Source organism: Phyllobates terribilis, unplaced genomic scaffold, assembly GCF_046119375.1.
Source record: "Phyllobates terribilis strain yellow unplaced genomic scaffold, ASM4611937v1 Scaffold_7__3_contigs__length_470593459, whole genome shotgun sequence".
Classification (NCBI taxonomy): domain Eukaryota; kingdom Metazoa; phylum Chordata; class Amphibia; order Anura; family Dendrobatidae; genus Phyllobates; species Phyllobates terribilis.
This window is the reverse complement of record NW_027362767.1, coordinates 146,152,094-146,177,738: the sequence shown is the minus strand read 5'-3', so window position 1 is coordinate 146,177,738 and position 25,645 is coordinate 146,152,094. Positions and strand designations below refer to the sequence as shown.

The following is a 25,645-nucleotide window of genomic DNA, read 5'->3' as shown; positions in this document are numbered from 1 at the left end:
TTTCAATGGGTAGCCTAAGGGTTGGTGGAGTAAACTGGTGCCAGACACCTCTGGTGGCGACCTACCTCTAGAGACAACCAAATGATCAGGAGTTCAGGCTTAGAGCCCAATACTTCTCTCCCCTGCTTCATCTGTCAGGGAAGAGTCATCCAATTTTTCAAAGAATGACAGATTTGGCAGACTTTGATCAAATGTGTATGGGGTCCTAAGTAGTTTGGTGCTCAAGGCTCACATCATATTCCTGATGATGCTATTTTGAGCTTTGGTATTTTAGTTTAATTTTTTTTATTATTTCCAGATAATCTTGCATACATAGAACACATTTTCGAGATCTCTCGACGTCCCGACCTTCTCACCATGGTCATCGACTACAGGACCAAAGTTTTGAAAATTTCAGCAGAAGAAGAACTCGACACGAAACTCACTCGGATCCCTAGTGCTAAGAAATACAAAGGTACTGTATATTATCCTGAAGACCTGATTTTCCATCATCATCAGGGCCCTCGGTGTACATTTACAAATGGTAATAGTTGATATAAATGAGCCATAAATTTGTTGTCTCAACATGATGACTTTTGGTCAGATAGAGGAATAAAGTTTGGAAGGAATCATGACGAACTAGAGGTTGAGAAGACATCAAATGACACTCTAGAAGCATTGAAGACCATCTAAAAAATAAAATACAATGCTTTTGGTTTCTAGAAGGATTCAAAGGTGTATCTTGTCTAGGCACCATCATCTGGGTGAATAAAGTTAAGTCTAGACCTTCAAGTGACACTTAGGGACTTGGAGAACCCTACACAACTTATACCACCTTCCCCAAACCTTGGTCTATAGAAAAGTTGTTGGATAGTCACAGTTCTTCATGAGCATCTAATGGTTTCCAAGCATGACTGTTCCTCCATAAAGTTGGATGAAGATCAATCAACCATGTGTGGCCTCTTGGTCATGGAAGCATTGGCTTTCAGTGCTTGAGAATAGGAAGGTGCTAGGAAGTCCACTTAGGGTTGAGGTCTTTTAGGCTTTTGGGACATCCACCTGATATAAAGCTTAGTTATTTTAATGCGAAAAATGTAAGAAATATATTTGTTTTTTTTTAGATATTATAAGGCAGCCTTCAGAAGAAGAAATCATCAAATTGGCCCCACCACCAAAGAAAGCCTGAAGACCTTTCTAGAGGAGAAAGAGAGAAGACTTAATCCTATTTGGTTTCCGATATTCTATCCCTCTTGTTTACCTTGTGCCTCCCTGGTCTCACCCTGGGTTATCCCACCGCAGGCGTAGAGATTGGGGAGGGAAGAGGGACGGGGAACGAAAAGGAAAATCCGCACCCACCGATGACCACTAACAAGAGTCCTAATCCTGTTGTGTATGTGTGCTCCGTGACCTGCAGTCTGTCCTAAGATGCGTTTCGTAAGCGTGTGTTTAAGTAGAAGCATTTTTTTTATTTTATATATTATATATAAATCCTTCTCGTGGGATAATGTGGCTAAATACGAATTTTATTATTTTTCGTGGTTTGGAGATTTCTATGCAAATGGAAATGAGGCCCTTGTACATTTTTTTCTCCCCATGGTTGTTTCCACCCGGTTGACCATGACCATGGCAGAAAAAGAAAGCTTATTGCGGTTAGGAGAGCATTGAGCGTGTGATATTGTGCTGTGTCTTTTATGTATTATTATGTATCCATGTTCCGTAGCCTATAAAGGCAGCCATTTTGATGGCAGGGCTTGTAGGATACAGCGATTTTACTGGTTTCTACAGGAAAGAAACTAGTCATATAATGGCGGTCTACCGTTACTTGTGCACTTTCTTAGAGGAAATGGTGATTGGTCTCCTTTGAACATTCCAGTGTGTAGAATATAAGCCATCTCCTAATATGAGAAGACATGGTAAAGGGGGTTCAAAAGCGAAAAAAAAAAGTCATCAAAGCCAATGCCGAGAATCAAAAATTCAAGTGGATTCATGCCTTGAAATCTTGAAGATATTGGTGTAAGGATATTTCATGATCTTGGCAAACCTGGTTTATAGATCTTGCACAGTATCGAATCCTGGGAGGCTAAATACTAAGAACAGCCAAGGGAAGTCAACAATACATTAAAAAAAAAAAATCAGATGTAAACCTATACAATTTGGCACCCCAAAAATTGCACTAAATGCAGCAAGCATTCGACAAATTTTGTAAAAAATTTTGGAAAAATTTCACCGATGAGCTATCAGAAAGGCTTGTTTTCCACTAGAGGCTTCGAGGAATGAATGGTATGGTGGAAATTGGGGAGGAAAGTGATATGTAAATAATAGAAAGCTACAGAATAAAGAAGGAAAGACGTGTACTGCAGGTAGAAGAGGGTATAAACCTCGAGAGGACCGATGAAGATGAAGCTACTCAGCATATTTAAAGGGGCTAAATGAGCACAAAAAATTAGAAAGATGGAGCTGCCTTTTTTTTTTCTTCTAAAGTAATGGCGCCACTCTTGGTTATAGGTTGGATCTGGTATTACAACTTGGAGTTACAATACTTCTAATAAATGGTTTAGATTTCAAAAAGTTTCTGATCCTCCTATCTAATAATTAATACATTTTAATTGTTTTGCATTACATGTAAAATAAAAATTCTCTGCTGATCTTAACCATTTTGGTTCTGAAATATTTTTGGGAAATTTTTTTTATTTCTTTTTTTATTTTTATAGAATTTAAAAAATAAGTTTGGGTTAAAAATGAGTTACTTAATCACAGCAGGAAGGAAATGACCGTATTGAGCCGTTGCATGATAATAAAAAAAAAAAAAGAGTTAAACTGAGAGAAAAAAAAAAAAACCAACTCGGCGAATGCTCGGAAACCTGATTTCCGCTGCTAATACAAACAGTAATAATATCCCACCAGACAGAGGTGGCTGCAGCTGGCCGAACAATAACCACTAATGGGGACTGAAATCGGAGTGAGAGACACAGCTGCATCGCACCAACTCCCAGGAGCCATGCCAAATGGGTGGGCCTCGGACCCCTGTACAGAATAACTAGGTCTGACTTTTTTTTTTTGCATTAGTTAACCCCTTCTGGGTATAGGGTGGTGACAGCCAGAGATCATGCCGGAATTTGTAGTTACTGAGTCTTAATATCCGTAGACTTAGCAAAAAAAATTAAAAAAATCGTGGCACTGAGAAATGTCTTTACCGCCACCGACAAGACCAGGAATGTAGAATATGAAGCACCCGTATACCGGCCAGACTCTTCTCCTCCTTGCATTGCATCATTAGACAAACACGATCGATCAGCCTTTACTATTTAACCCTTATTAAACTGAAAGAAGTTTATGGAGTTTTTGGAGCAGAAACTGAGCCAAATCTTCCTCCAAATCTCAAAACTCTTCCAAAACTTTTGATTTTTCTGCTTAGTTTTTTGAGCCAAAACTGAGTGCACATAACCTTAGGTTATTTTAGAAGAGTTTTTGGAGCAGATCCTCTCCAAAATCATCCTCAAAAACTCTACGAATACATTTCTATAGGAAATCCACTTTGCTGTACACATAATGAGGCTTTTTTTTTTTGTCCGAAAAATAATTTTGAAAAATTACTGTGGGAACAAAAAAAAAAAAAAAAAAAAAAAAAAAAAAAAAAAGGGCTCGTCACCCTTGAAACTGATCCAGCTGGAATCTGCTACAAACTAGGCGCTGTTCAATCAAAAATCAGTCTGAAAAAAACACAAAACTCCCCCCCCAAAAAAAGCACAAAGTGGTTTTAACTTGAAAAATTCAGTCTGAACATTCCGCAGTCTATCCCCCCCCAATGTGAACATACACTTAAATGGAGCACGATTTGTACCTGGTCAGTCTGAATAACGTCTTACTAAACCAAATTGTTTTTCCAGGATGATCTGGAAGGCAGCCCCATTACTGCTATTTCTAGCGAGCAGATGGAAAACAGATCAGGGAGATTTCCCAAAAGTTGAGAAGGGGGAGAAGTTACATTCCTGCTTCCTAGCTGATTATGGTCAATGAGAGGGAGGAGAGCCGGCAACAGGCCGGGACAAGTGAAAACTGTAACTTATCCAATATGAGCTAGGAAGGGGTTAACAACCCTTTCCGAAAAACAATTTATCCCCAGACGGGCACCGCGACAGATGAAATCCAATGATATTTCCAAGAGAACGTTAAAATGTCAAAGGAAAATATTAGAAACTAAAGACAATTTAGCAAAAAAAAAAAGAAAAAAGGAAATAGTGGCAGCGTGAAGAGAAAGTCGCTCCCATCCCAAGCCTCTAGGGACCGCGATGCATTAACGAGAACAATGTATGTTAATTACTTCAAACTTGTTAAAATGTATTCGAAATTGCTAAAAACATCTTTGACAGGAGCGGGAAAAAAAAAGCCTAAAAACAAAGACCAGAATTGAAAAATGCATATTTTTGAGTGCTGCTGTAGCACATAGCGTCCTACAGATGGCAGTGTTTTGTGTGGCTGGTGACAGAGGAGCCTAATAAGCCCCTCCTTTATGATACCCCCCCCCAAAAAAGGGGTTTAAACCACACCCAAAAAAAAAAATTAAGTGAAAAATTGTCAAGAGAATTATTGTATTGTTGGCTTTTGTTGGCTTTCAGCATATTTTTTTAAATCAGTTCTTGTCAGGCGTCTTGATTATTCAAGGTTTGTTCATCCTCAGATGAGACCATGAGGCTCGGAGTAATGCAATCCCCCCCAACCCTTTCTTCTCGTATCAACGGGAGGCTCTTTCCTATACAAGCATCACTGATTATAATGATAGCAGCTCTGTTGACAGCCGCAACGACAGTCACACACGGCCAAAAGCGGGGGAAACAAAGCTCTATTTTTTTTAAAATTGTTCAGTCCGGAGCCAATCACCCACTCCTATTGTTTTCTGTTATCACTCAATTTTGCCAAGGGCGAGAACGACTCTGATTCTTTCACACTGCTGGGAGGGAGCGAATGTAGTTTTGTGCTGTTTGTTACTCAAATTTTTGATGTCAGACCCCAAAAACGACCGTGGTTTTCCTTACACCCGAACAAAGAAACTATTTACTGAACGTTTACTACCTAGATCAAAAAAAGCCATGCGGAAATTTTTGACGCAGACCCTTCTCCTAGATGATGAAAAATTAATATTTTGGATTTTATATATTTTTTTGAGGCCCGATTAACAAACAGAAGAAATTTTTTGTTTATAGACCTATTAAGGCTACCCATACATATTTCAGTCAACAGTAGCACAAATGTGGTTTCGCAGGTTGATAATTTTTGGACCTGGTCAGTCAAAAATACAAAAATATGACAGTAGGCCAAATTTGTCTGTTATGTTGCATGGATTAATTATTGACAAATGATCGAAATGTTGTGTTTGGCCAACTTCAAAACCTTAACTATTTGCCCCAAGAACACAATTAAAAAAAAAAAAAAAATTATCACGTTACACAGAAGGAAAAAAAATGCTGCAACCATTAAAAATGAAGCCAAAATTGCCATAAACAAAACTTTATTTTTGTAAAATTTGCCTACCCGTCATTATTAACTGTGCCTTCCAAACAGACTGTAGACTGTTTTTGCTTTTTTTTTTTTGGGAACGCTTAGCTTTTGTTTCTGCCCAAAACCTTATATGAAGTGAAGCCCAAAATAAAAGCGAATTATTATATCAAAAAAATATAAAAGAGTGGTGGCTCGTCCAGGATATGGGACGTGGTTTTCAAATCCTAGAGTTTCTTACTAGGTGATTTTTTTTTGTAGATTTTTCAAAGTATTAAAATATTTTTCCTTTAGAAAAAAAAAAAAAAAGGGACAATTGAAGGTCATAAAATAATTTTATGTTATACCTTTAAAATCAATATAATACCCAGATTAACAAAAGGAGAGTTCTGATTAGGATTAAGAAATGATAAACCCCCACGGAGGTTGAGAGTAACGAAGGTCGATGAGGCAGACTTTCACAAGGATGAAGAGTGGGTTAGGGTGTAAAAAACAAACAAAAGAAAACTTTGGTGCGATTTGCATCCCTTTCAAATAGGAGTGAGCGGACCTGTGGAAGAAGTTCAGGTTCAACCGAACTTTAGTCCAAAGTTCAGCTCAGGCACAGAACTCTACCTGTATTTTAACCAGAACCCGAACCCCATAGAAGTCAATGGAACTTTGGTGTTGTAAAATGGTGGTAGTAAGTAGGGGGCTGCCAAAGGAAGCAGAGTAGCCCCACAGAATCTCTCTCCTCCCAGAACCCTGAACACTAAAACAGACTTCCGGGACAAGTCAGAGTTCAGCACCTTCGGGTTCGCTCATCTCTACTTTCAAAAATTGTGAAAAATTTTTACAAAAATTTTCAAAATTTTTTACAAAAATTTAAATTACAAATTGTGACAACTTAGCAAAACTTGATTTTTTTTTTTCCCAGGACGCCTAGTTTGGTCCCAAATTACATTTGACTCACTTAGTAGGCAAGGATGCACTTATCAAAGACCCCTTTTTCAATTCCTAGTGGACCCTTATAATTATGACCTCTGCATTTTAATTGGGAACATACGATGAGGCACACAAATACACTCCGATTGTGCGTAACAGGATATAGCGAACACATACATACATATATATATATATATATATATACACACATATACATACATCGTACAAGTGTCCTTGATCATCTAAAACTTGTAAATTTAAAAAAAAATAAAAATTCTAAAAAAAAAAGAAAAAAGTTAACAGCCATTTCCTTTATATATCCAGTCATGATATGGTTGCTGCCTAGGGAAAAAGCCATATTAGAAAAAAAAATGATATATATAGAACGACCTTAACATTAAAAGATATGTTGACTTTTTTTTTTTTTTATATTTCTTCCCTTTTTGTGTCTTTTTTGCTAAACTTTTTGGTTATAGTTCTGTCAAATTGTTTTTCTAGTGTGCTCTTTCCCAGCATCCGACGCTCAGACCGTGTTAACTGTGTGTACATATATATTATACATATATGTATATGAAATATACTCAGTGTTCCTCTTGCTGTTTAGTGTTAATTTATTGCAAAGCTACAGGACTTGAGATGAAAGAATTCAATTTTGGTTTTCAAGATTCTTAGCAAAACCAATCGTTGTGGAGAAGAGCAGAAAAAGAAAAAAAGAAAAAAAATATATATTTTATAAATTTAAACAAAAAACAACTATTTAAAATATATATTTTTTAGACTACTGGTATCATGAAGAGGGTACAAATGACTCAAATTGTTTTAGAATATATATTTTTTTCAGTATGGGGGAAAAAAAAAAAAATCTATTTACGATACAATAATGTGCAAAAATATGTATGGAACTCCAAAACGGTCCCAATTTGGTCAATTGAACTCCAAAACGGTCCCAATTTGGTCAATTGAACTCCAAAACGGTCCCAATTTGGTCAATTGAACTCCAAAACTGTCCCAATTTGGTCAATTGAACTCCAAAACTGTCCCAATTTGGTCAATTGAACTCCAAAACTGTCCCAATTTGGTCAATTGAACTCCAAAACTGTCCCAATTTGGTCAATTGAACTCCAAAACTGTCCCAATTTGGTCAATTGAACTCCAAAACTGTCCCAATTTGGTCAATTGAACTCCAAAACTGTCCCAATTTGGTCAATTGAACTCCAAAACTGTCCCAATTTGGTCAATAATAAATTTTGAACTTTTTTTTTTTTTTTTTTTTACAATTTTTTTTCCTCCACCAATTATTATACAGCCTTAAAATTAAAATGATTGTGGGTGCTGTCTCCCCGCACTTCTGAATTAATTTACTTGAGAGTTAACATTTTTTAAAATAAAGAACCTGTACTGGTATTTTTGCACTGACCACTTGGAACACCTTCCATCAAAAGTCCTTTGTTTGCTTAACTTTGTAATAAAAAATAAAAAAAAAAATTAAAAATGTAAATGAAAAAAAAAAAATGAAAGTGAATAAAAACCTGAGCTTGGCTTTAGCATTCTATTGAAATTGTAAGAAAAAAAAAATACAAAAAAAATTGTGCTAATAAAAGTTTATTGTATTGAAATGTAACTTTGTGCGACTCTTTGTAATTTCTGTACAACTTTTTTTTTTTTTTTTTTTCTAACACTAAACCCATTCATTCACCTTCTCCGACGTAAATAAAGGAGACGATAATCGGGATTGAACTTCTCTTATTGCATTTATTTCTATATAATATATAATATTCATTTTTTATTTTTTATTTTTTTTAAACTTAATAATTTTGCAAAGTCATAAACATCCAGCTCGATAAGATTCAGAGAACGGTGGGAAAGCAAAGCCGATGACTGATTAGAAATCCTCACGTTTGGTTCAGCCAATTTCTCAGAAAAGCATATGAATATTAATTTATTGGGAAGAACGAGGGAAAGTGGGGAGGGGGAGATTTTTTTTTTTTTCTAATTTCAATAGAACTTTTTTTTTTATTTATTTATTTTTTTTAATAGAGATTTAATGAAAACTGAAAAGAACAAAAAAAAAAAAAAAAACCACACAAAACATAACAGAAAAGTGCAAACAATCGCATTATATACACAGTGTCCTGCCAGGGAGGAGAACGCTAGTGACTTAAACAGTTTTCAGAGGTGCCGCCTATTAACTAAAGGAAGAAGTCACTGCGCTTAAATAAGAAAAGGGGTGATTAAATAGTTAAACAAAAAAAAAAAAAAAAAAGACAAAATGGAAAAAAAAAAAAAAAAAAAACTTATCAGAAAAACAAAGCGAAAGAAATGGGGGAAAAAAAAAGAAAAAAAAACTTTTTTTAAAGTTATTAAAAAGTTTTTTTTTTTTGTTTTTTTTTAACATGCTTTGCTTATTTCTAAACATGGCGCCTACCACCCTGCAGCCTCATTTTATCCGTGTTACCTCCGAAAACAAGTCCGGCCGAGAATTCTCCCTCCCCCCTGACCGAAGGAAACAATATTCAGCCTCTCCCTTCACTAGGACCTCGTTCAGTGGCGATGTCCGTACTCCTGAAGAGGCGGAATATATATATATATATATATATATATATATATATATATATATATATATATATATATATATATATATATATATATATATATATATATATATATATATATATATATATATATATATATATATATATATATATATATATATATATATTACATACACACACACATAAATGAGAAGAGGGGGAAAAAAATCCTACACACCCAAAAGAGCAATAAATGCACAAAGACCTCTGTGCAGATTTTTTTTTCATGCATTATTTTTTCTTTTTAGCCCACACACAACCAGAAAATTAAGACTTAATTTTACTAGACAATGAAAAAAAAAAAAATATATATAAAAAGGGAAAAAAAAGAAAAGATGAAATGGACAAACACACAGTATAGAGATATTGGGGTGGGGCGAGGGTGGCTGCTTCTTCTAGAAACACAAGAGAAAAGCAATTACATAGAAAAATAACGCCTGCTCTCCGCGCTGCCACTCTGTATTTAGTCCCCCTTTCCTTCTGGCTCTCTCAAACTGCTGGTAATTTGTCTAGAACAAAAGTTCGGATCGTGGGAAAAAGACTACATTGTGTGGATCGCTCCTTCTTCCTTCTCCAAAGCCGGCATATCCAAAGTGCAGTTATGCAAAGCCCAAAAAAAATGTTTGCCCCTTTTCGAAAACAGGAAAACAAAAAATACCAGGGCGTAGGAGGGACAGCGTGGCTTCTTACACTAGAGTCCTAGAACTTTGATAAAAAGCTGAAAAATGTTTATTAGTAAAGTAGTCCCTGTTGCCCGACCCCCTCTGAGGCGGAGGAGGAAGGGGAGGAAAGGAGGCGGCTCACGATGGGATGCACTGGACGCGATCGGGACCCTCTACGTCGTCGTCTGAGCTGTCGGAGGTGCTGGGCGAGGAGTCGGAGTCGGCGTCCGTCGTGTTTAAGCCGGGATCTCTTCTCCTCTGACAATCATGGAGGAAAGCAATGAAAAAAGTAAAAAAAAAAAAAAAATAAATAAAAAAATGAACAAGAAAACTTTTTTTCTCTTTCTTTTGGAGAAGATAAGACAGTCATCATCCTGCACAGAACTGGGAACTTGCAGCCATTGAGTAACAATGTAGCTGCTGGGGTGGGGGGCGTTATTACCCTGGGGGAGGGCACAATATATAACGAAGGTGATGGCAGAAATGTACAGGAAAGCCGTCAACTGGGAAACTGCCTTCACCATTGCAGAAGAATAACAAAAAATTCTAATATTAAATTTAGTAAAAAACAAAAACACACATTAACGGAATTACAACCTGTCAGTAAGGTCTGTAATTACCCATCACCAGAAACATTGGTGCGTGCAAGAGACTAAAAAGACCTAAAAGATGGCAACGAAGAGAGCCAGGCTGGATCCAATACCTATACAGAGCAGGGAAACATGTACCGCCTCATCCGAGCCCATAGGGGGCAGTATTATAGTAGTTATATTCTTGTACATAGGGGGCAGTATTATAGTAGTTATATTCTTGTACATAGGAGCAGTATTATAGTAGTTATATTCTTGTACATAGGGGGCAGTATTATAGTAGTTATATTCTTGTACATAGGGGCAGTATTATAGTAGTTATATTCTTATACATAGGGGCAGTATTATAGTAGTTATATTCTTATACATAGGGGGCAGTATTATAGTAGTTATATTATACATAGGGGGCAGTATTACAGTAGTTATATTCTTATACATAGGGAGCAGTATTATAGTAGTTATATTCTTGTACATAGGGGGCAGTATTATAGTAGTTATATTCTTGTACATAGGAGCAGTATTATAGTAGTTATATTCTTGTACATAAGGGGAAGTATTATAGTAGTTATATTCTTGTACATAGGGAGCAGTATTATAGTAGTTATATTCTTGTACATAGGGAGCAGTATTATAGTAGTTATATTCTTGTACATAGGAGGCAGTATTATAGTAGTTATATTCTTGTACATAGGGGGCAGTATTATAGTAGTTATATTCTTGTACACATGGGGCAGTATTATAGTAGTTATATTCTTGTACATAGGAGCAGTATTATAGTAGTTATATTCTTGTATATAGGGGGCAGTATTATAGTAGTTATATTCTTGTACATAGGGAGCAGTATTATAGTAGTTATATTCTTGTACATAGGGAGCAGTATTATAGTAGTTATATTCTTGTACATAGGGAGCAGTATTATAGTAGTTATATTCTTGTACATAAGGGGAAGTATTATAGTAGTTATATTCTTGTACATAGGAGGCAGTATTATAGTAGTTATATTCTTGTACATAGGGGGCAGTATTATAGTAGTTATATTCTTGTACACATGGGGCAGTATTATAGTAGTTATATTCTTGTACACATGGGGCAGTATTATAGGAGTTATATTCTTGCACACAGGGGGCAGTATTATAGTAGTTATGGAGTAGTGGTCTGGTACTCACCCTGCGGTGCCCTCTTTGTCGAAGATGATGCATAAGAAACCAGAGCATGTGATTATCAAACAAGTCGGCGTGGTGTAGACTATCCTCGTCCCTCTCGCGCTTATTCTTCTTAATAATCTGGAAGTAGAGGACACAGGTGAACCCTCCCCTTACAGACATGAGTGGGGGGGAGTTTTCCACTAATGAGCGTGCATATAGAAGGCCTATTTGGACGTTCTTGCTCATGCACAGACAGGCCGGCCGTCACCCCGCACAGGCCGGCCGTCACCCCGCACAGGCCGGCCGTCACCCCGCACAGGCCGGCCGTCACCCCATCTCCGCAGGGAGTGAAGTGGTTACGTTCATTCCTCCGTTCTGCATCTGGCATGGCGAGTCTCATCTGCCGGGAGCGGTGACTACAGTGCCATATGGATTGGAGATGAGCTCACTGCTGACTAATTTGGGCCCACACATTCGGTGGATGCTTTTTAGGAAGATGTTAACCCCTTATGGAGACAGTATGGGAATCGGGCCCCGTTGCCCATCTCACCTCCTTCAGGCCGTCTAGCTCTGTTGGATCCTTGGCCGTGGGAAGCCAGATCTTCACGTCGTAGTCGAGGCCGCTGGTGGCCAGGACGGGTAGATGGGGGTGAGGCTCCAAGCAGTTAACCTGCGACAACATAATGAGGTCACACTGAATAACGATACTAAAGGCATTACTGGCAGCATTGTGAGCGCAGCTCTGGGTGTTAATGGACAAGGATAGGGGTTGTGCCATCACGGCCACACCTCCACTTTCCATATGCATCGCACCTTGGCAAATAAGTAATGTCATCTCTAAAAGCAAAACATCCTACATAATACTAAAGCTTCAAGGTAACAAGGTAGCGCCAAGGAAGACGGCCACGTGGAGAGAGAATGAGGAGAAGGACAGAGGTGAACGATTACATCGGTCCTACACAACCTGGATGTGGGAAGGTGGATCTGATAAATGTGCGATTGGTGGTAGAGATGAGCAAGAAGTCACAGGACCCTGGTCCAGTGGTCCTGCAATCCGGCTCCTACATGCCGGCCTACCCAGCACCTCTTCTGTTTATCAGGTCCAGCACAAAGTCATGGTTGAGGAGAGACGTCATGACGACAACTCCAAGGAGGCAACAGTCATGCCGGCAGGTAGGAGATTCAGAGGACAGACGTGGCCCCTGGACCAGGGACCTGCAAACCTTTTTGCTCCTGGGGAAAATATCCAAAATAAACAATCCTCCCTCCAGTAGACATACACTTCTGCCTGCACTGCCCCAAACACTGATTTTGTATCTAGCCAAGCAGCTCCTCCTCCCCTCTCTCAGCACGCAGTCTCAGACACAGTGATAAGCAGCAGCTGCATCCCCCTCCTACCTATCTTTCATTTCCAGATTCACATTAGATTACATGGCCTTTTTGAAGGTTTGTGAACATCTGAAAGGGACAGAGGGAACATGAAGCCCCACTGTCAGTATTTGGCCACGGCCCCACTATCCGTATTCGGTCAGTATTTTTTCTCAGGAGTGGGAGCCAAAACCAGGAGTGGGTGATAAATGCAGAATTGGCGACTTGCTTCTATTATACCTTTTCTCTGATTGTTCCTCACCTGGTTTTGGCTCCCACTCCTGAGAAACAATACTGACCGAATACTGATAGTGGGGCTGTGGCGTAATGCAGTAGGTATTACAGCCGTGACAGATGCATAATTACACCGGCCTGGGCCATTACATGACAGCAAGCAGAGGTTGGTCAGGGAGTAGGATATTTTTGCTCTGTAACACCCCCTAGACCAATATCGCCCCCTTTTTCTTCTTATGTCCTTACCACACCACCCTTGTCACCGTCCATGAACTGCACAATCTGACAGGAAGACTTATCCCACAGGAAGATGTGGCCGCAGTCGCTCCCGCTCACCACAAACTCGCTCCTCGGCCCGTAGAAGTTCACGCCCTTCACTGAAAAGCAAAAGGGACCAGGTTGCGCGCACCGTCCTACACCAGACAACCCCTACTATGGTGGGAAACCACCACCCCCAGCATCTCCGACCTCAGGTCTCACTCCCCCCACCTGGGGTGCAGCCTGCGGAGGGGCCGACATTAGCATATAACTGCAAACATGGGAGCGCTTAGCTGGAAAGATTTAATGAGCTCTCGCAGACGCTCACAAAAGGCAGCGGTAATGAGAACGCAGACTGACGGGGGAGGAGGCCATGCCTGCAGAGCATTGCACCAGTCGGCTGCAAATAATCAAGCCAGTATTAAATGGATATTCTCTAATCTGGCGCCCTCTGCAGGACAAAGATGGAATTGCACGCAACCTCAGAGGCAGCGGGGCATATTGGCAGCCAGGGAAGCGTCACCCAGCACAGCTCAGAGGTGGTCCGCCAGGGCAGCTGCTCACCTGTGGCGTTATTCCGGTGACCCTTGTACCTCTTGATGTACTGTGCCCCATCGCTGTGAGAGGAGTTAAACAGGTAGATGTCTTCATCATTGTAGCTGGCAAGGAGCTCTGCAGAAAACGACATGATAGGTCAATGACATTAAACTTATCGGGGGCCCATTTATGACACCCTATACAATGCTGCACCCCCAATATTGGGCCCAGGAGACGCTTAAAAAAAAAAAGAAAAAAAAAAGAAGTGATTTTGCTCCTAGAGTCAGAGCTGGGCCAAAACATCATGTGACCACACTCTGCCTCCTGAGTGGTTGAATAGGGTCCTCAGGGGAGGAGCCTATTCAGCCATAGGACCCCCATGTGATGCCCCTTACAATGCTGCATCCAATAACAGACCCCAGGAGACTCCTCACACCAAGGACCTTGCTTCTGAGTCAGTATTTTGTGTTAAGCATCCCTTGCCCACTCTCTACTCTCCTGAGCAGGTTCCTCAGGGGAGGAGCCTATTCAGCCATAGGACCCCCCATGTGATGCCCCTTACAATGCTGCATCCAATAACGGACCCCAGGAGACTCCTCACACCAAGGACCTTGCTTCTGAGTCAGTATTTTGTGTTAAGCATCCCTTGCCCACTCTCTACTCTCCTGAGCAGGTTCCTCAGGGGAGGAGCCTATTCAGCCATAGGACCCCCCCCATGTGATGCCCCTTACAATGCTGCATCCAATAACGGACCGCAGGAGACTCCTCACACCAAGGACCTTGCTGCTCAGTGAGTATTTTGTGTTAAGCATCCCTTGCCCACTCTCTACTCTCCTGAGTGGGTTCCTCAGTGGAAGAGCAGACAATCACCAATGTCTCCAGTCCTCTGATTGGCTTTCAGCCCCAGAACTATAACTATACCCCTTAAAGGAAAATTGAGATTTTCAGGATTTCTTTACATTTTTTCCCTTTTAACTGTGATATGAGACCATATAGGATCGAAAAAGGAGGTGAAGGGTGGCAGCGCTGGGCATTTTTACAATTTTGGCCCCCAGAATTATAAAGAATTTTTTTGGTGTCACATACAGTGCAAAACTGAAAATGGTTGATAACAGAAAGTAATAGACAAATTGAGATGAGGTTTGGCATAAGAAGGGGTTAAACATTTGCAGCTTTTCGCGCAGTAATAACATTTATGCGGCAGGCGAAGAAGATATGCCTGGCTATTGGCATTCAGTGTGAATAAGCAGAGATCCCCCTCCCTCTATCACTCCAATTAGGAGACCCCCTTTAAATATCCCTTGAATTTTCTAAGGGGTTTCCGGGTGGGCGATCGGGTTCTTACCTGTCCCATCATGGCTGTACACCAGACAGGTGATGTTTGCTTTTGCTTCACTTGTTACCTAGAATAGAAATAGAACAATGAGCGGTTCCTGGCGCCCCCTACGGGCCGTAATTGCAGCCTTAAAGGGCTCATTTCCCATGTTCATAAACTGATAGCGCTCGTAAATACTAGCAATTATTCAATTTACTGTCTTAAAATTTTCATTCATTCTTGAGATATTAAAACTTTTCTTTACAGCTCGTTGCTTTGGAGACCGACCACCGCAGCTAGACTGCGGGACGTGCACAGCGCTTACAAGCACTTTTCTACTGAGCTTGTAAGAACTGTTTTAAAGCTGGCCCAGATCACAGGAGCGCTGTTACCTCCTAATCCCAGCCAACTTCAGCACAGTGCCTATACAGCGCACAGCAGCGGTGGTCGGTCTCCTAGGCAACGAGCAGGAAAACAAAAAGAAAAAAGTGTTAATATCTGAAGAACGGCTGCAAATGTTAATAAGCAGTAAATTACAGAAGTGCTTGTATCTACCAGCACTATCCAACAATATTCATCTGTGAAACTGGAAATAACCCTTTAATTTACAACATACAACCTCTGGGGGGCTGCAGAAGAGCCATGACCCAAAGCTTTCACAGGATATATACACACACCTTACTAAACTAAAGTGCCTCAACAGCAAGGAGTGCCCCCTCTAGTGGACAAATATAGATTTGCAGTTGATAAAAAAAAAAAAAAATGTTGTGCTTGACTCCATGACCAGACATTTTGGAACTCTCATTACAAAAATGGTAACCCGCAATGAAAAACATGACAGGATTTATAGCTTATGCAACAATGGGAGTCCACCAGTTGGGATCTAGATGTCCGCCCAGTCTAAAAGCAAGGTCACACTACCTGACAACCAGACATTTCTAGGTGGTTGTCAGGGAGGATCGGTCAAGAAAGCTCAGTTAGTACTGTGATACATAGGAGGACCTCCTGTAAGAACAGATTCAGGTGGAGGCCCCCTTTAAGAGCATACTTCCACGCAACACTCACCAAGTGATGAGGACAGAACTTCTTCAGGACGCCGTTATTCTCATTCTCATTAATTTTCCGCTGGTCGTAGATCCTGGGAGAAAGACAGTAATGAGCTGCCGCGCCCCCGCTACGCCGCACCCACGCTAAGCCGTGCCCCTGCTACACCGCACCCACTCCCCTGCCACCCCGTGCCCACGCTAAGCCGTGCCCTTGCTACCCCACGCTAAGCCGTGCCCTTGCTACCCCACGCTAAGCCGTGCCCTTGCTACCCCACGCCCACGCTAAGCCGTGCCCTTGCTACCCCACGCCCACGCTAAGCCGTGCCCTTGCTACCCCACGCCCACGCTAAGCCGTGCCCTTGCTACCCCACGCTAAGCCGTGCCCTTGCTACCCCACGCCCACGCTAAGCCGTGCCCTTGCTACCCCACGCTAAGCCGTGCCCTTGCTACCCCACGCCCACGCTAAGCCGTGCCCCTGCTACCCCACGCCCACGCTAAGCCGTGCCCCTGCTACCCCACGCCCACGCTAAGCCGTGCCCTTGCTACCCCACGCCCACGCTAAGCCGTGCCCTTGCTACCCCACGCCCACGCTAAGCCGTGCCCTTGCTACCCCACGCCCACGCTAAGCCGTGCCCTTGCTACCCCACGCTAAGCCGTGCCCTTGCTACCCCACGCCCACGCTAAGCCGTGCCCTTGCTACCCCACGCCCACGCTAAGCCGTGCCCTTGCTACCCCACGCCCACGCTAAGCCGTGCCCTTGCTACCCAACGCCCACGCTAAGCCGTGCCCTTGCTACCCCACGCCCACGCTAAGCCGTGCCCTTGCTACCCCACGCCCACGCTAAGCCGTGCCCCTGCTACCCCACGCCCACGCTAAGCCGTGCCCCTGCTACCCCACGCCCACGCTAAGCTGTGCCCCTGCTACCCCACGCCCATGCTACCCCACACCCACCCTAAGCCGTGCCCCTGCTACCACACGCCGCACCGTCCAGGTTACGTCATAACTACAGCAAAACTGGCTGCAACAGTGGACGCCATATTGATGGTTGCCCAGCTATTGCATTCAAGGTCACGAGATAATCCGGATTACTGGACAGTTCCAGATTATTTACATCCTAAACTTTGCTCACCGAACAAACTGGTCTCGTCCTCCCACAGCAAACTGGTAGGTGTTGGCCGGGTTGACGTAGATGGTGTAGAGGCCGATCTTCTTGTCCTTCTCCTTGGTGACCACCAGTCGCCTTTAGGAGGGGAAATTGGAGGTGAGGAGACACAACATGCGGCCACCGCGGATTAAAGAGGGGGGGGGTGTACTCACGAGGCCGGCCGATCCTGCCGCAGGTCGATGGTGAACACCACGGCGTCCTCACCGGCCGACAGGAAAGTGCATGGGGAGTCCGGCTCCAGTGCGAGCTGTGGAAAGCAAATCATAGGCTGTATCATTCAGGACCATGCTCATCCTGAGCCTCCTGGTTCAGTGCCACACCGCAGGTATAGGATTGGTTACACCTTCAGCCAGTCTTAGGCTTTTGCTAAGGTAAATGTAGGTATAAGCAGTGCTGAAGTATAAAGCAGGGAGAAGGGACAGCAGGATGTATTCAGCTACAATAGGTAAGACAATGCTGAGGATTAAGAGAGAAAAGAAGCAGTGTAAAGCACAGACATTACCCACCTTATGCGAGGCGCCTTTGTGCTGTGCCACCCGCTTTGTGTTTCTGCAGCACTGAGTGGCAGAGAGCTCTGCGACCCGTACCTGCCCGTCCCTGGCACACATCGCCAGGGTGGAGTCACCGCTGTTCGGCAAGAATTTTGCCTTAAAATGAATAATAAATAAAATAACTAATCACTATAAATTATCGAACCTGAAATACTCTGTGCTGCAAGAAATATTGTGCTAGGTCACAGCAGGCAGCCCTGTCCTCACCAGAATCACCTCAATCCCTCCTTGATCTGTAAGTAGCTTGTGATCCTGATTACAATCAGTTCTCCAGACACCGAGGCCGTTATATCAGCACACGGAGGGGGAAACATGGAGGTGCCCAAACCACCGTCACATCACAGTCCGAGGGAAAGACACCATCTAATCACACTGTAACCGCTATAAAGCCCCCCGTAGGCAATCACATAACGGCTCCAATGGTGCCCCCCCTACGAGCAAGTATATAACGGCTCCAATGGTGCCCCCCTACGTGCAAGTATATAACGGCTCCAATGGTGCCCCCCTACGTGCAAGTATATAACGGCTCCAATGGTGCCCCCCTACGTGCAAGTATATGACGGCTCCAATGGTGCCCCCCTACGTGCAAGTATATGACGGCTCCAATGGTGCCCCCCTACGTGCAAGTATATGACGGCTCCAATGGTGCCCCCCCTACGTGCAAGTATATGACGGCTCCAATGGTGCCCCCCCTACGTGCAAGTATATGACGGCTCCAATGGTGCCCCCCTACGTGCAAGTATATGACGGCTCCAATGGTGCCCCCCTACGTGCAAGTATATGACGGCTCCAATGGTGCCCCCCCTACGTGCAAGTATATGACGGCTCCAATGGTGCCCCCCCTACGTGCAAGTATATGACGGCTCCAATGGTGCCCCCCCTACGTGCAAGTATATAACGGCTCCAATGGTACAAGAATATAACTACTATAATACTGCCCCCTATGTACAAGAATATAACTACTATAATACTGCCCCCTATGTACAAGAATATATCTACTATAATACTGCCCCCTATGTACAAGAATATATCTACTATAATACTGCCCCCTATGTACAAGAATATATCTACTATAATACTGCCCCCTATGTACAAGAATATAACTACTATAATACTGCCCCCTATGTACAAGAATATATCTACTATAATACTGCCCCCTATGTACAAGAATATAACTACTATAATACTGCCCCCTATGTACAAGAATATAACTACTATAATACTGCCCCCTATGTACAAGAATATAACTACTATAATACTGCCTCCTATGTACAAGAATATAACTACTATAATACTGCCTCCTATGTACAAGAATATAACTACTATAATACTGCCTCCTATGTACAAGAATATAACTACTATAATACTGCCTCCTATGTACAAGAATATAACTACTATAATACTGCCCCTATGTACAAGAATATAACTACTATAATACTGCCTCCTATGTACAAGAATATAACTACTATAATACTGCCCCTATGTACAAGAATATAACTACTATAATACTGCTCCTATGTACAAGAATATAACTACTATAATACTGCCCCTATGTACAGAATATAACTACTATAATACTGTCCCTATGTACAAGAATATAACTACTATAATACTGCCTCCTATGTACAATAATATAACTACTATAATACTGCCCCTATGTACAAGAATATAACTACTATAATACTGCCTCCTATGTACAAACACATAACTTCTATAATACTACCCCTATGTGCAATATAACTACTATAATACTGCCCCCTATGTACAAGAATATAACTACTATAATACTGCCCCTATGTACAGGAATATAACTACTATAATACTGCCCCTATGTACAAGAATATATCTACTATAATACTGCTCCCTATGTACAGGAATATAACTACTATAATACTGCTCCTATGTACAAGAATATAACTGCTATAATACTGTCCCCTATGTACAAGAATATAACTACTATAGTACTGCCCCTATATACAAGAATATAACTACTATAATACTGCCCCTATATACAAGAATATAACTACTATAATACTGCCTCCTATGTACAAGAATATAACTGCTATAATACTGCCCCCTATGTACAAGAATATAACTACTATAATACTGCCCCCTATGTACAAGAATATAACTACTATAATACTGCTCCCCATGTACAAGAATATAACTACTATAATACCGCCCCCTATGTGTACAAGTACCTGAAACACGTTGCTTTTGTGGCCGCTTTCGAACTCTAGCACGGGTTTCCTCTTTACCCAGTCCCACACCACCACCTTGAGGTCGTCACTGCCGCTGGCCAGCCAGGACCCCTGCTGGTTGAAGTGCAGGGTATTCACACACCCCAGGTGCCCCTCCAGGCCGTGCAGCAGTCTGAACCTCTGGACGAACCCTCTAGCCCCACAGGCCTCGTAGATAAAGCGTCGGCTGCTTCCTATCTCCCTCTGTCTCAGCGCCCGTATCGCCTTCCAGCGCAGCCGGGGAAGAGGCGTCTTCTCAGACGAAACCCAGTCTTCGAGGGCCTTCTCATCGTCAGAGGAGTCATGCTCGTGGTTGGCCCGCTTGCGCTGACCTCTCTTTCGCAGTCGATCTTCTTCCTCCTCTTCTTCCTCCTCCTCCTCCTCATCGTCTTCTTCTGAGTGGGACCGGTCGTTCCCCCGGTTCTCGTCGTTAATGGAGTAGTGACCGGTATCGTCCATGCTGTCGGAGTCCTTATCCTCTCCTGAGCTCTCGGAGCAACTGTCTCTACTCTCGACGCGGTTAGTTCCCGTCTCGTCACCTGTGAGGCTCAAACTCATGTCCGAAGCCTCCACTTCAATCCCAGAGGAGTTCTCCCTTCCTTCATCTGCTCCGGACATGTCTTCGGGGCTACTGGAGAAACTACCTGTCAAAACCAAAGTTCAAAGCAATGTAATATAAATTTGGATGGCGTTCCCCTTTTAAACTTTGATTTGTTTATACCCTTTGTGGCCATCAGGTGGCACTCTTCTATTAGGGGCTTACATACAATGACTGTTCCGAACAGCAGGATGGGGAAACTCAGTTCCTGGAAATATCACCCCCCCTTAGATGCAACATGCAAAAGCAGCCACAGCCCCCCCCCACCTCCACAGCGTCCAAGCGATCAGACCCCCCACCTCCACAGCGTCCAAGCGGTCAGCCCCCCTTGCCCCCCCACAGCAAAAGTATCACTGGGAACCACTGAATAGTCAGGGAGCTAAAGAAGACCGCCAACCTGCCACTAAAGGCTTACTATGGGACACTAAGGGCAAGACTCAGCAACACAAGTGATCGCAGGGCTCCAGTCCTTACTGGCACAGGGGAAAAGGGGGAGGAAAGTGAAAGCAGCAAAACTGCAGCAGGAAGGGGTTAAAGGGGAACTCAGCAGCCATTCTAGAGGAAGTTTGATGGCGTGGAGGGGACCCGGCCACGCTGCTGCATAGTACTCACCATTGGTCAGATCGGTTTTCCCTTCGGCCATTTCTCCGCTGAATGACATGGCGGCTCCCCGCGACTGACGAGAGCAAAATAACTGCAGAGAGAAGAGACGAGGGTGACAGCCCCGAAGTACACAGCTACGGGACCCCCGCCCCACCACAGTACACAGAAGGACCCCTATATACCACAGTACAGGAGGGGGGGGGGAGAAGGACCCCTATATACCACAGTACAGGAGGGGGGGGGGAGAAGGACCCCTATATACCACAGTACAGGAGGGGGGGGGGGAGGGAGAAGGACCCCTATATACCACAGTACAGGAGGGGGGGGAGGGAGAAGGACCCCTATATACCACAGTACAGGAGGGGGGGGGGAGGGAGAAGGACCCCTATATACCACAGTACAGGAGGGGGGGGGGGAGGGAGAAGGACCCCTATATACCACAGTACAGGAGGGGGGGGGGGAGGGAGAAGGACCCCTATATACCACAGTACAGGAGGGGGGGGGGGAGGGAGAAGGACCCCTATATACCACAGTACAGGAGGGGGGGGGGCAGAAGGACCCCTATATACCACAGTACAGGAGGGGGGGGGGGGAAGAAGGACCCCTATATACCACAGTACAGGAGGGGGGGGGGGGGAGAAAGACCCCTATATACCACAGTACAGGAGGGGGGAGAAGGACCCCTATATACACCACAGTACAGGAGGGGGGAGAAGGACCCCTATATACACCACAGTACAGGAGGGGGGAGAAGGACCCCTATATACACCACAGTACAGGAGGGGGGAGAAGGACCCCTATATACACCACAGTACAGGAGGGGGGAGAAGGACCCCTATATACACCACAGTACAGGAGGGGGGAGAAGGACCCCTATATACACCACAGTACAGGAGGGGGGAGAAGGACCCCTATATACACCACAGTACAGGAGGGGGGAGAAGGACCCCTATATACCACAGTACAGGAGGGGGGAGAAGGACCCCTATATACACCACAGTACAGGAGGGGGGAGAAGGACCCCTATATACACCACAGTACAGGAGGGGGAGAAGGACCCCTATATACACCACAGTACAGGAGGGGGAGGAGGACCCCTATATACACCACAGTACAGGAGGGGGAAGGAGGACCCCTATATACACCACAGTACAGGAGGGGGGAGAAGGACCCCTATATACACCACAGTACAGGAGGGGGAGAAGGACCCCTATATACACCACAGTACAGGAGGGGGAGAAGGACCCCTATATACACCACAGTACAGGAGGGGGGAGAAGGACTCCTATATACACCACAGTACAGGAGGGGGAGAAGGACCCCTATATACACCACAGTACAGGAGGGGGGAGAAGGACCCCTATATACACCACAGTACAGGAGGGGGGAGAAGGACCCCTATATACACCACAGTACAGGAGGGGGGAGAAGGACCCCTATATACACCACAGTACAGGAGGGGGAGGAGGAGCCCTATATACACCACAGTACAGGAGGGGGAGGAGGAGCCCTATATACACCACAGTACAGGAGGGGGAGAAGGACCCCTATATACCACAGTACAGGAGGGGGAAGGAGGAGCCCTATATACCACAGTACAGGAGGGGGGAGAAGGACCCCTATATACACCACAGTACAGGAGGGGGGAGAAGGACCCCTATATACACCACAGTACAGGAGGGGGGAGAAGGACCCCTATATACACCACAGTACAGGAGGGGGGAGGAGGACCCCTATATACACCACAGTACAGGAGGGGGAGAAGGACCCCTATATACACCACAGTACAGGAGGGGGGAGAAGGACCCCTATATACACCACAGTACAGGAGGGGGGAGAAGGACCCCTATATACACCACAGTACAGGAGGGGGGAGAAGGACCCCTATATACCACAGTACAGGAGGTGGGGAGAAAGACCCCTATATACCACAGTACAGGAGGGGGGAGAAGGACCCCTATATATCACAGTACAGGAGGGGGGGGGGGGAAGGACCCCTATATACCACAGTACAGGAGGGGGGAGAAGGACCCCTATATACCACAGTACAGGAGGGGGGGGGGGAGAAGGACCCCTATATACACCACAATACAGGAGGGGGAGAAGGACCCCTATATACCAAAGTACAGGAGGGGGGAGAAGGACCCCTATATACCACAGTACAGGAGGGGGGAGGAGGAGGACCCCTATATACCACAGTAGAGGAGGGGGAAGGAGGAGGACCGGGTAGTCTCTCTCCCTCTCCGGTGCAGGCCGCTCACCTCAGGCTCAGGTGCCGGGGAGGGTCCGGGCGCAGGCTGCGGTTGGCCGCGCTCTCCCGGCTCAGTGTCGGCGTCCTGGGCCCCGGCTGTAGTGTTACCAGGCCCGGGAGGGGGGAGGAGTCAGCACATCCATGTCCTCCGGCCCCGCCCACCGACGGCGAGAGACGCGACACCCGGATATACCGCGCTGTACACAGCTCATATGATCACTGCCGAATACCTCACCGGTCATATGTATATATATATATATATATATATATATATATATATATATATATATATATATACACCCTGCCGTATACTCTACCGGTCATATATACAGTATATGTCTATACACTGCCGTATACCTCACCGGTCATATATATATATGTATATACTCTGCCGTATACCTCACCGGTCATACCTATATGTATATACACTGCCGTATACCCTATCGGTCAGATATATATGTATATACACTGCCGTATACCCCACCGGTCATATATATATGTATACACATTGCCGTATACCCTATCGGTCATACATATATGTATATACACTGCGGTATACCCTATCGGTCATATATATATGTATATACACTGCCGTATACTCCACCAGTCATTTATACATGTATATACCCTGCCGTATACCTCACCGGTCATATATACATGTATATACACTGCCGTATACCTCACCGGTCATATATATATGTATATACTCTGCCGTATACTCCACCAGTCATTTATACATGTATATACCCTGCCGTATACCTCACCGGTCATATATACATGTATATACACTGCCGTATACCTCACTGGTCATATATATATGTATATACTCTGCCGTATACCTCACCGGTCATATATATGTATATACTCTTCCATATACCTCACCGGTCATATATATATGTATATACACTGCTGTATACCTCACCGGTCAGATATATATGTATATACACTGCCGTATACCTTACCGGTCATATATATATGTATATACACTGCCGTATACCTTACCGGTCATACATATATGTATATACTCTGCCGTATACCTCACCGGTCATATATATATGTATATACTCTGCCGTATACTCCACCAGTCATTTATACATGTATATACCCTGCCGTATACCTCACCGGTCATATATACATGTATATACACTGCCGTATACCTCACCGGTCATATATACATGTATATACACTGTCGTATACCTCACTGGTCATATATATATGTATATACTCTGCCGTATACCTCACCGGTCATATATATATGTATATACACTGCCTTATACCTCACCGGTCATATATATATGTATATACTCTGCCATATACCTCACCGGTCATATATACAGGTATATACTCTGCCGCATACCTCACCGGTCAGATATATATGTATATACACTGCCGTATACCTTACCGGTCATACATATATGTATACACACTGCCGTATACCTTACCGGTCATACATATATGTATACACACTGCCGTATACCTTACCGGTCATATATATATGTATATACTCTGCCGTATACCTCACCGGTCATATATACATGTATATACCCTGCCGTATACCTCACCGGTCATATATACATGTATATTCACTGCCGTGTACCTCACCGGTCATATATATATGTATATACTCTGCCGTATACCTCACCGGTCATATCTACATGTATATACGCTGCCGTATACCTCACCGGTCATATATATATATATGTATATACTCTGCCGTATACCTCACCGGTCAGATATACATGTATATACACTGCCTTATACCTCACCGGTCATATATATATGTATATACTCTGCCGTATACCTCACCGGTCATATATACAGGTATATACTCTGCCGTATACCTCACCGGTCATATATACATGTATATACCCTGCCGTATACCTCACCGGTCATATATACATGTATATACACTGCCGTGTACCTCACCGGTCATATATATATGTATATACTCTGCCGTATACCTCACCGGTCATATGTACATGTATATACACTGCCGTATACCTCACCGGTCATATATATATGTATATACTCTGCCGTATACCTCACCGGTCATATATACATGTATATACACTGCCGTATACCTCACCGGTCATAT

General features: G+C 43.7%; 2 protein-coding genes across 2 annotated transcripts in view; one reads left to right on the top strand and one right to left on the bottom strand.

The window, feature by feature from the left end:
* PEA15 (proliferation and apoptosis adaptor protein 15) overlaps nt 1-7,681 on the top strand; it is a 57,868-nt gene extending 50,187 nt beyond the window's left edge. The window contains exons 3-4 of the mRNA XM_073639395.1: nt 299-454; nt 1,101-7,681. Of these exons, the coding sequence (XP_073495496.1) occupies nt 299-454; nt 1,101-1,165 (221 nt within the window). The 3' untranslated portion in view covers nt 1,166-7,681. The remainder of the gene's footprint in view (nt 1-298; nt 455-1,100) is intronic.
* Nucleotides 7,682-8,122: 441 nt separating this feature from the next.
* Nucleotides 8,123-23,720, bottom strand: DCAF8 (DDB1 and CUL4 associated factor 8). Its single transcript, XM_073639394.1, has 13 exons — nt 23,561-23,720; nt 21,309-21,390; nt 20,060-20,742; nt 17,814-17,954; nt 17,460-17,554; nt 17,272-17,382; nt 16,162-16,234; nt 15,127-15,184; nt 13,809-13,916; nt 13,233-13,363; nt 11,935-12,054; nt 11,406-11,522; nt 8,123-9,907 (listed from the first exon to the last, which is right to left on the bottom strand). Exons 2-13 carry the CDS (start codon nt 21,355-21,357, stop codon nt 9,788-9,790), a joined length of 1,806 nt encoding a protein of 601 aa, XP_073495495.1. The 5' UTR covers nt 21,358-21,390; nt 23,561-23,720; the 3' UTR covers nt 8,123-9,787.
* Nucleotides 23,721-25,645: the final 1,925 nt, after the last annotated feature.